At 38.6% G+C, this 12,107-nt stretch overlaps 1 protein-coding gene across 1 annotated transcript in view; it reads right to left on the bottom strand.

Moving 5' to 3' along the window:
* csmd1a (CUB and Sushi multiple domains 1a) overlaps nt 1-12,107 on the bottom strand; it is a 1,090,750-nt gene that overhangs the window by 229,901 nt on the left and 848,742 nt on the right. The window contains exons 25-28 of the mRNA XM_061964242.1: nt 10,374-10,530; nt 9,037-9,228; nt 3,146-3,272; nt 2,596-2,807 (exon numbers count right to left, since the gene is read on the bottom strand). Of these exons, the coding sequence (XP_061820226.1) occupies nt 2,596-2,807; nt 3,146-3,272; nt 9,037-9,228; nt 10,374-10,530 (688 nt within the window). The remainder of the gene's footprint in view (nt 1-2,595; nt 2,808-3,145; nt 3,273-9,036; nt 9,229-10,373; nt 10,531-12,107) is intronic.

The raw sequence follows: 12,107 nt of genomic DNA on the forward strand, positions 1-12,107 counted from the left end.
ATTCTTATAGGTGAAATGTGACCATATGTTTTGTTTTTTATAAATATATATATATATATATATATATATATATATATATATATATATATATATATATATATATATATATATATATATATATATATAGTTGTGCTCATAAGTGTACATACCCTGGGAGAATTTATGATTTCTTGGCCATTCTTCAGAGGATATGAATGATAACACAAAAACCTTTCTTCCACTCATGCTTAATGGTTGTGTGAAGCTATTTATTGGCAAACAACTGCGTTTACTCTTTTTAAATCAAAATGACAAAAGAAAGTACCCAAATGACCCTGATCAAAAGTTGACATACCCCAGTGACTTTGACCTGATAACATGCACAAAAGTTGACACAAACAGGTTTGAATGGCTAATCAAGGTTCCAATCCTCACCTGTGACCTGTTTGTTTGTAATTAGTGTGTGTGTATAAAAGGTCAGTGAGTTTCTGGGCTTCTGACAGACCATTGCCTCTTTCATCCAGTGCTGCACAGATGTTTCTGGATTCTGAGTCATGGGGAAGGCAAAATAATTGTCAAAGGATCTGCTAGAAAAGGTAATTGAACTGCATAAAACAGGAAATGGGTATACAAAGATAAAGTATATAAGGAATTGAGAATGCCAATCAGCAGTGTTCAAACGCTGATTAAGAAATGGAAAATGAGGGATTCTGTTGAAACCAAACCAAGGTCAGGTAGACCAGCAAAGATTTCAGCCACAACTGCCAGGAAAACTGTTCGAGATGCAAGAAATGCAGGACTCTCTGAAAAATTGTGGTGTGGCTATTTCAAGATGCACAATAAGGAGGCACTTGAATAAAAATGGGCTGCATGGTCGAGTCGCCAGAAGAAAGCCATTTCTGCGCAAATGTCACAAAGTATCCCGCTTACATTACGTCAAACAGCACAGAGACAAGCCTCAAAACTTCTGGAACAAAGTAATTTGGAGTGATGAGACCAAAATTTTACTTTTTGGCCACAACCATTAACGTTACATTTGGAGAGGAGTTAACAAGGCATATGATGAAAGGAACACCATTCCTACTGTGAAACACTGAGGTGGATCACTGATGTTTTGGGGATGTGTGAGCTACAAAGGCACAGGAAAGTTGGCCAAAATTGATGGCAAGATGAATGCAGCATGTTATCAGAAAAATACTGGAGGAAAATTTGCACTCATCAGCCCGGAAACTGCGCATGGGACGTTTTTGGATATTCCAACATGACAATGATCCAAAACACAAGGCCAAGTCGACCTGTCATTGGGTACAGCAGAACAAAGTGAAGGTTTTGAAGTGGCCATCTCAATCTCAATATCATTGAGCCACTCTGGGGAGATCTCAAATGTGCAGTTCATGCAAGACAGCCCAATAACTTACAGGAACTGGAGGCTTTTTGCCAAGAAGAATGGGCAGCTTTGCCATCTGAGAAAATAAAGAACCTTATCCACAACTACCACAAAATACTTCAAGCGGTCATTGATGTTAAAGGGGGCAATACACGGTATTAACAACTGTGGTATGTAAACTTTTGATCAGGGTCACTTTGTTTTTTGTCATTTTGATTTGAAAAGACTAAACACAGTTGTCTGCCAATAAATAGCTTCACCCAACCATTAACCATGAGTGGAAGACAGGTTTTTGTGTTATCATTAATTTTCTCTAAAAAATGGCCAAGAAATCATAAATTCTCCCATGGTATGTACACTTATGAGCACAACTAATATATATATATATATATATATATATATATATATATATATATATATATATATATATATATATATATATATATATATATATATATATATATATACCCAGGGAGAATTTATGATTTATTGGCCATTCTTCAGAGAAAATTAATGACAACACAAAAACCTTTCTTCCACTCATGGTTAATGGTTGGGTGAAGCTATTTATTGGCAGATTATATATATATATATATATATATATATATATATATATATATATATATATATATATATATAGACAACATTCACACTCACATTCACACACTAGGGCCAATTTAGTGTTGCCAATCAACCTATCCCCAGGTGCATGTTTTTGGGGGTGGGAGGAAGCCGGAGTACCCGGAGGGAACCCACGCAGTCACAGGGAGAACATGCAAACTCCACACAGAAAGATCCCGACCCCGGGATTGAACTCAGGACTACTCAGGACCTTCGTATTGTGAGGCACATGCACTAACCCCTTGTTCCACCGTGCTGCCCTATGTATAAGTATGTATGAATGTGTATGTATATATATATATTTATATATGTGTATATATGTGTGTGAATATATATATATATATATATATATATATATATATATATATATATATGTATGTATATATATGTGTATATATATATATGTATATATATGTATATATATATATATATATGTATATATCCAGAATTCTAATAGTTAAAAAAATATATAAACAATTTAATAGGCCGTTGTAAATACCGAAAAAACGAGTTACATCAAGCGCAAGACTTGCCACATTTATTCTACTCATTCAATCATTCAGCATGTTGTTATTTGACATTAAGTACTATAAGGGAAGAACACTTACTAGAGAACTGGATTGAAAATCCCCGCTTGCTGATGAAGTAGTCAGCATCAAATTGAAGTGTCAGTATGTTAAAGGTCGAGTGGATATCTTCAGGTAGAGCTGGACCCGACCACTCTTTCAAAAGGATCCCTCCATCTGACGGCCCTGACGGGCCATCCCAAACTCTCATGATATCATGGTCGATCTCAGTGTCGAAGACGATGAAGTGGAGACTAAAAATAAAAACAAAATCCCACAACATAAACAGCTGTTCATTATTTGACAATATACATATGATGCTATCTTCATTATCAAATACACCAAACACACACACATACAAAAAACAGATAGAAACATAATAACTAATGTGATGTCCTAACATACCTCGCAGTGTCTTTGGCAGAGAATGCCTATCTTTAATTAATGGCTATGTCAAAGACTTGACGGTCTTGTGAATGGTGAGAATCATAGTCTTTGTATCATAAAACTTGTTCACCAACTTTATGTAATGTCTAGTAGCAAAGAGCTAAGCTAACCTCTACAGTGGTTTATCCAGCTTTCTGATAAATACCTTATAGTCTTGCCAGTATCAGCCTCTACAGTCCAGGTGCAGTGGATGTTGTTGTCATACGGGGCGGGGTATCCCGGGGACAGGATACGTCCAGACACTGCCCGAGTTATATGACCCCCACACTCCGCTGCAAAGAGGCAAGATGGATATATTGTCAAACACCACTTGTATTCTCTACTGCTTGATTTGCAGCTACTATCGTCTCTTGCTTTCACAGAGAATATATTGTAGAACCACCAGGGACCAGACAACAAACTGTTGTTTTGGATTACAGTAAACAAACTTTGCTGTTGCTGACTTACTGCCCTCTGAGTTGTAAATCAAATTCTAATCCATCAAGGAGTGTTGTGAATAAACATTACCTCTTATAAGATTAACAACTAATAACAATAAGGCCAATAAAACTTCATTCTTTGAACTGTTAACACCGTAATTCTAATTATTGCGTCCAGCAGATTACTGGTATCAATAACCATCGTCTTCTAGTCTATTTTCTTAAAGCCATATTAAGCTATTCAACTCAATAAGAGGCTTTTCCTTTACTTTGTTTTAAATTACCAAGAGGTGTGAAGGATGACTCAAATGAGAAACAGTATAGACATGCTCGAATCATAAAATCAACCTTGAACTGCAGCTTAAGCTCCAGCTTTAGACTTTCAAGGTTGGTGAATGACTTCGCTGTAGTATCTGTTTTTCCCTTAAAGATCTCCCAGGAGGGTTGAGAGTCTAGGCATAAAATAATGCTTAATGCAGGAGGGAACTGCCATTTTCTGTAATTTGTATTTGTGTTGCAGTGAGCAGCTGCATTTAGCAGAAAGTAAGAGAAAAAGTCATGAGTGAGAGCATGAGGTTGTCTAATGCAGTGTTTTTCAACCTTTTTTGAGCCAAGGCACATTTTTTGCGTTGAAAAAATCCGGAGGCACACCACCAGCAGATTTTATTAAACAAATAAACTCAATTGACAGTAAAAAGTTGTGTACTGTCACGACCTGTCACATCACACCGTGTCTTATTTTGAGTTGTTTTGCTGTTTTCCTGTGTAGTGTTTTAGTTCTTGTCTTGCATTCCTATTTTGGTGGCTTTTTGTCTTTTTTTGGTATTTTCCTGTAGCAGTTTCATGTCTTCCTTTGAGTGATTTTTCCCGCATCTACTTTGTTTTAGCAATCAATAATATTTCAGTTGTTTTTATTCTTCTTTGTGGGGACATTGTTGATTGTCATGTCACGTTCGGATGTACTTTGTGGACGCTGTCTTTGCCCCACAGTAAGTCTTTGCTGTCGTCCAGCATTCTGTTTTTGTTTACATTGTAGCCAGTTCAGTTTTAGTTTAGTTCTGCATAGCCATTCCTAAGCTTTAATGCCGTTTCTTAGGGGCACTCACCTTTTGTTTATTTTTGGTTTAAGCAATAGATACCTTTTTACCTGCACACTGCCTCCTGCTGTTCCCGACAAAGCAATTAGCTACCTGCTGCCACCTACTGATATGAAAGAGTATTACACGGTTACTCTGCCGAGCTCTAGACAGCACCGACTTTCAACAACAACACATAATTTGCAGACTATAATTACTGGTTTGCAAAAAATATTTTTAACCCAAATAGGTGAAACTAGATAATGTCCCACAGCACACCAGACTGTATCTCACGGCACACTAAACCGCGGCACAGTGGTTGAAAAACACTGGTCTAATGAACGAGCATATCTCTGCTGATTGGAAATTAGTTTGGGTGAGAAAGAAAACTAATGTATGCGTCTATATTGTTTCTGTGATCGTGCAATGTACGGTGTTGATTTGATAGCATTGGTTCCAAAGACAGATGAGTGGCAGGCCTACACATATACAGAACAAGACAGTCCCTCACCACTGGTATGGAGTAAAGACAGCCTCTCTCTTTGACTACTCATAAAGTAGGGTATAGAAAGTACCCCGGGCAAAACCACCTCATCTACATGGCGGTACTAGCAGACATTGTATTAAGTCAGACAGACAGGGAGAGAGACACGCATAAAGGAAAAGTGACAAATGGCCCACAGAATGACAAAGGAGGAAGATGCAATGGTAGCTGTAGAGGTATTTAGCCCAGGGCCCAGCCAGCAAGTATTCTCCTGGCTGCTGGCTTACCTGAAATAAGGCAGCAACAAAGAAGCTGCAAATGAATGAGTGACTGTGAATAAACATGTGGACAAACACACACACACACACACACAAACACACATTTTAGGTCCACAAGCATATACATACACACACACACATTCGTCTATTCTTTGTAGTTGCCATTAGCAACCAAATTAGGCCATGTCCTGCCTCTGAGAGCACAGGTTTGCAGGCAGGTTAGCGAGAGAGACAATATCTAGCTGCGCATTTGGGAATTAGAAATTAAAACGTTCCAAGAGCCCACACAGTACAACCTAGGAATCCTTACAGGACTTCCTTTGTTGAATATGCACAGCCAATGTCAAGCCAAACTTCATATTTAGTGGACAGTCTGTAGGACATTTTTGAAGAGTCATTATATGACTTATTTGCCAAATAAATAATTGCTAAACAGGGTGTTGGGTCAACTCTACATTATGCTCCAATGCATCAAACCTTTGTCACATGTGCAACTGCTTCTTTAAACATGTATTTACTTCCTTTTGTTCTTCCTTTTTAATTTTTTTCATCACTGCATAGGCAATCTATTGCTGCACATTTTACCCCCTTCTAGGAAATGGTTACATTTAAAGGGGACCTATGATTAATGTTCTAACTTATACATATTGTTACAATGTTGGATACACTTATTAAACAATTTCAAAGGCTCTAATCATAAGGTTCATGTATTTGGATACCTCTGCCCGCAGGGTTTTTGAGTATTTTGACGTTTGATTGACAGATCTGCTACTATGGGCATTTCTATACGGGCTCCAACCCCTCTGCTTTACAGACTGACAGACAGTAATGACATCTGCCTGGATATTGTGAGTTGTTGTGTTATCTAGAGTAATTATTGTGTGATCTATGTGTTATCCTAATGTCCTACCACTTGCTCTGATTTCTATAAAATATATATTCTTGTGTTTGTTTGATGTACCAGTATGACAATGGATTAGCCACCAAACTCCGACCTAAAGTGACAATGACATTTTGTCTTACAGTATGAAGGGAACTAAGATGGCCCCATTTGTCACGGTTGACCTGGCACATGAAACGTGAGGAATTTGGTGGGTGCACTATCCACTTTAGTCGCCAGATTGCAATAGAGTGTTGAATATCTTAAAATGTGTGTTGTGGTAATTCCAACTTTGACCACACCGTCAGCTGCTGTGTAGAATGGCGCTTACTATCATTTTTAGCAGACTGCATGCGAGATCCACCCAGGAATGGGGCCATATGAATCCCTTTTCTACTGTAGTTTTAGAAAACAAGAGATGGTAGACAATGTATTGTAATTTGTATATGATATCGGCATCCATACAATAACACTAACATGTGACATGCAATTAAATAAATGCTGTTAAAACGTCTTTTTTTATGCAGCTCGGGAGTCTGTATTAATCAGAGATTGGGCAGGTGTACACAATGTTGTGACCGGTTGAATTTATATAATGTTTATTTTCAACGGTGTCTGGAAAGAAAATAGCGGTAATGTTTATTTTCAACATATGTACAGTGAATATTCTCAAACCATAAATTATGATACTTTAGGAGAGGGTGGGGCGTTGTTTCATTTGTAATCTGGGAATGCCTCCACCTACGAGCATGAGCAAAATGAACACTGAAACACATCCAAGATATATTATTTAGACTACAAGGAGGTGTTTTAAATAGGGGTGTGAAAAAGAATCGATTGTCGAATGATTCGCGATTATTACTTGTAACGATTCTTAATCAATTAAAAAAAAATCTAAAATTAATTGTATTTAATGTTTTAATCGGTCCTGTCCAGACACTCTGGTAAATCATATTGTTGATGTATCTGCTAAACATATTTACTTTACAAAAGAGAAGTGTGGGATACTTCTCTCCTTGCCTTATTTGTATTTGACTTTATTAAATGTTTGGGTAGTATTGTAATAAACAAAACTAGTTTTATTTTAAGTAATATAGAAAATAAACAAAACTAGTTTTATTTTAAGTAATATAGAAATGTATCAAAGCTGTTTTGTTTTTTTAATCGGGAATTGATTTGAATCGAATCATTACTCCAAGAATCGAATCAAATAAATCAAATTGTGTGGTGTCCAAAGATTCACAGCCCTAGTTTTAAATGGAGATTAAAATCATTATAGGTCCGCTTAAGAAGTGAACAAACTATCAATAATTGCTGAAACATGGAGATGGGGTCGGATTAAATAAACCCTGCTTCTACCTACTTCTTTTCAGACATGTTGACTTGTGCAAGTGTAAACATGAGGTTCCTTGATGTCATTTTGTTAAGCACGTTCAAAACAAATCAAGCCATGACCTTATTGACTAAATAAAGTAAGAAGATCCCATGTGAATGATGTCAAATATGCTATGAAGTGTTGAAGCTCAGTATCTGTGCCACCACGTCCCAATCCACTGGTTTGATGGGTAAAAGCAAAGTTGCTAACGTGATGACAGGACCCTGGGAGCCCGCGAGACAAGAGGCCATGTTGTACACAGGGATTTCTGCAGTGTCAAGGGATCAAACATGTGATGTGTGTCTTGGTTTAGTGAAAGCTTGTGGGCACGGTGTTGTCCGACTCGGTTACTTCCGCGCTGTGTTCCAGTGCTTGTGTCGCTTCAGGCCCAAACATCTGGCTTGGAATGATGGGAAAAGTGTGTGAAGTGTGTCTCTGCACTTCACCAACAAGTGGGACTGAGCAACCCATACTTGGCGAGGGGGGAATTCAAAGCTTTAGAGTGCCAAGCTCTCTTGTGATGAAGGTAGACGCTAAGAGCCAGGCTTTACTCTAAGATTCAGGGGGGGTCTGAGTCAGAGCAAGAACACATAGGAGTATGTTACATCTGATAAACTGGAAGCAATTAAAGGGTCTGCCTTCCCCAGCATAGGAACGGTAAAGATCATGTGTGGTCAGAGCTTCATCTGGAAAGCGATATTAGATGAGCAACACACGGGTCAATGAATATTTGGTCTTGGCCACACTGGCCAGCATTCCGGATAAAAGCACAAGCCCTGCAGCCACTTGATAAAAAGGAAAATGCTAACCCATGGTGACAGTTAATGCTTTGGTGCCTTCCGGTACCAAACTCTCATTTGGTTCGTGGCACCCTGGGGCATGAAACCTGCTGAAAGAAAGTATAATGCGATACCATTGCATCCTCAAGAAAAAAAACATTTGACCACAGCAAGGTTGACTTCTAGACAACATGTGTTATCTGTTTATGTTTTAGGAAAACATTGACAGATGTCATGACTTGTCGTGACAGATTTGGACTTTGTTTATGTTCCTGTGTTTTGCATTGTTTCCATTCCAGCGCTCTTATTTTCAGTTCCACTTCCTGTCTGTCTTCTTTTGCGACTTATGCTCCAGACTGAGTACTGTTTTTTTTCACCAGCTGTCACTGATTGGCAATCAGAACACAACTGTTCCTTTGTTGGCAATCAGATACTAGCCCTGTCCTTTGAACAAGCCTGGATCTTTGTTTTTGCTGTGTGTGTAGAACCGCCATGCAGCATAGCTGTTTTTGTCTTTTTGTGCACTTCCCTTTTGCACCACTTTTTTCAGTTCTACATGCATTTCACCTGTCGTCTTTGCATACTGGGGTCAAGCCCAACACTGCAGGTCTTCTACACCGAAACGTAACAGACAAACATAATTGTCCTAAGAGCCAATTGTACTGACATCACAACCGCCTAAATTTCTGTCCAAACTGTACAATGGAAACGTTGCTCGAATAGAATGTTTTATTGGCATACTAACCAATACAGGATGGAAGTGGTTTGTCCCAGACACGTCTGTCCCCACTAAGACAGGTCAGAGTACTGCTGCCATGGAGACTGTAGCCAGGGTTGCAGGAGTAAAGGACAAAGGTGTTGGCATAATGGCCGTCGTCCTGGATTTTGTAACCATAACTAGGGACACCTGGTTCCTCACACCGTATCAGGTCAAAACCTAAAAGAAGAAGAAGTAGGTTAGATGTCTTTTTTTTGTAACAGACCTAATAAGTTTAGTAGTATTAGTTAGTAATGTACTTCTCAATGAATATGTGGAAAACAAATACATAGGGGTGTAAAATTTATTATTTTGTGTAATTTGTAACAGTCCATTCTAAGGTATATAAAATTATAATTATTGAAGTAGATTTATCTTTTTTAAAGTAGGTAACGTTTTCCCTCGTTTATGGCTGGTTATTTTGAAATATTTATTATAAATGTAATATTTTCATAGAGCATAAAAACGTGTTCACGAGCTTGTAAACCCAATTTTAACATCGGTACACGTAAAATAAAAATAACATCCACATACTCACTTTTGCAGACAAAATATTAGAAGACAAAGAATACAAAAATTACCCACTTTAGAAGCCATGTCTGCTCGAGTGGCTAATACTACTGTAGTATTTCATTTAATGCTTGAAAAAGTTCAATTTAGTCCTGAAATACACAGAACATATTTAAAAAACTGTGACAGAGTATACCGCAAACTTCAAGGCACAATGTGGCGAAGGACAACTACAATTTTGATTTGATGGTATAAAAGCAGTTTATTGTACTTTTGTACCTGTAAAGTTCTAATTATGTATTTATTTGAGTGTTAAATTCCCTGAGTGGACAGTATTAAACTTTTTTAAACCCTAACAATGGGAGAGATGTGATCATATGCAGAATAACAAGTTTATGATGTTATTCCAATAATTCCTGGAGGCAAAATTCATTGTACCCAACATGTGGTTGTGCTTTAAGAATCGACATCCAATTTTTGCTAGTTTACAGAGCTGCTCTTGCACTTTGGTCCTAACCCTCTACAAAAATTGCTTATACAGTAAATCTGAAAGCTAGTTTCTTCCCCTGCCAGAAGTGAAATACATTGGTATATTGCTGACTGTGAAAACTATTCTCAAGAGTTTTGTAGTGCACGACACATTTTTTTTTTTTTTTGCTGTAACAGTCAAAGGCATCACTTGACGACGACACTAAACCCGATTGCCCAGTAACTAATCCTAAATTGTTGTTGTTGTTGTTGTTTGCAAGAGGAAAAAGGGTATGTTTTTGATAAAAAGCATAACAAATATTGTACAGCTATATTTTTTAACTCACTTGTGTAAGTGAGGTGAAAGCCCTGAGTGGTTCCAGAGGCATTGCTGTTGAACTCCAGCCACAAATGATTGGAGGTACTATTGATGACGTGACCCATCATGACTTCACGAGTGAAGTTGCCAAGGAGACGAGATGAACTGTTTTCTCCATCGTACACCTGTCAGTCAAAAAAACATGATGATCGTCATGGTTAATGACTTTAAAATGAGCTCAGAATGTGTCCACCTGTGATCCATGTTTTTGAAATGCATTTGATATAAGCAACCATAAACAACCATAAAGAACCACAAACAAGAAATACTATCTATTTGCCATTCATTCTTATGTGTTAATATTATGAATTTCAATGTAACTGGAGTAGGTTGTTTACTTTACACATACATGTAACATTGGCCATAACATATATAAATCATAACATATATGGCCAGGCTGCAGACATAGCACTACACATCAATAGTGACAGCCACTGGTTGGCTATGTTGTGTATTTAAGTAGCGCATGCAGAACCAACTACTTAGTCATTTGTACTTGTCTCGAAGTAAATGTTTGTCAATGTTCCCATGATAATGCAATTTCTGAGGATTATTTCTGTGTCCGATTAAGCCTATACTATCATTTGTGTTGTGTTTTTGTTCTAAAGGGACAGCTTGACATTATAGACTTAGACTTCCTTTTTATTGTCATTCAAATTTGAACTTTACAGTACAGATAAGAATTACATTTTGTTACATAAGCTCATGGTACTGCAGGATAAAAAAAGCAATAAGGTGCATATATAAATAAAAAAATAGGTTACTGTACAGATAAATATATTGCACTTTTCCACATGCGTCCACGTTTATGGATGTATGTTATATTGTCTTTTTCATTCCAGCGAGTTAATCCATTTTGGGGGGAGTTGAGGGGTCAATTATGATGCGTTCAAGAGTGTTACGGCCTGAGGGAAGAAGCTGTTACAGAACCTGGAGGTTCTGCTTCGGAGGCTGCGGAACCTCTTTCTAGAGTTCAGCAGTGAAAACAGTCCTTGGTGGGGGTGGGAGGAGTCTTTGCAGATTTTCTGAGCCCTTTTTGCGATCTCCTGGATAGGAGGAAGAGGAGTCCTGATGATCTTTTCCGCCGTCCTCACCACTCTCTGGAGAGACTTCCAGTCTGAGGCATTGCAGGCTCCAGTCCAGACAGAGATGCTGTTGGTCAGCAGGCTCTCTATAGTGCCTCTGTAGAATGTGGTGAGAATGGGGGGAAGGGAGCTGTGCTCTTTTCATCCGAGGCAAAAAGTGCATGCGCTGCTGAGCTCTTTTTACAAGAGCTCCGGTGTGTAGGGACCAGGTTATATTGTCAGTTATCTGCACCCCCAGAAACTTGGTGCTGCTTACTATCTCCACTGCTGTGCCGTTGATGAAGAGTGGAGCGTGGCTGGACTGGTGCTTCCTGAAGTCAACGATGATCTCATTGGTCTTGTTGACATTCAGGACCAGGTTGTTGGTTCTGCACCAGTCAACCAGATGTTTCACCTCTTCCCTGTAGTCCATGTCGTTGTTGTCACGGATGAGGCCCACTACTGTCGTGTCGTCCGCATACTTCACAATGTGGTTGGTAGTGGACCTGGCGCAGCAGTCATGAGTCATCAACGTGAACAGCAGCGGACTCAGGTTGCAGCCCTGCGGGGAGCCGGTGCTCAGGCTCCCCCCAGGTGCTCAGGGAGATATATGTTTTAGTCTCTACTGTCTGTCTCCT

This window comes from Nerophis lumbriciformis, linkage group LG06 (assembly GCF_033978685.3).
Source record: "Nerophis lumbriciformis linkage group LG06, RoL_Nlum_v2.1, whole genome shotgun sequence".
Classification (NCBI taxonomy): Eukaryota; Metazoa; Chordata; class Actinopteri; order Syngnathiformes; family Syngnathidae; genus Nerophis; species Nerophis lumbriciformis.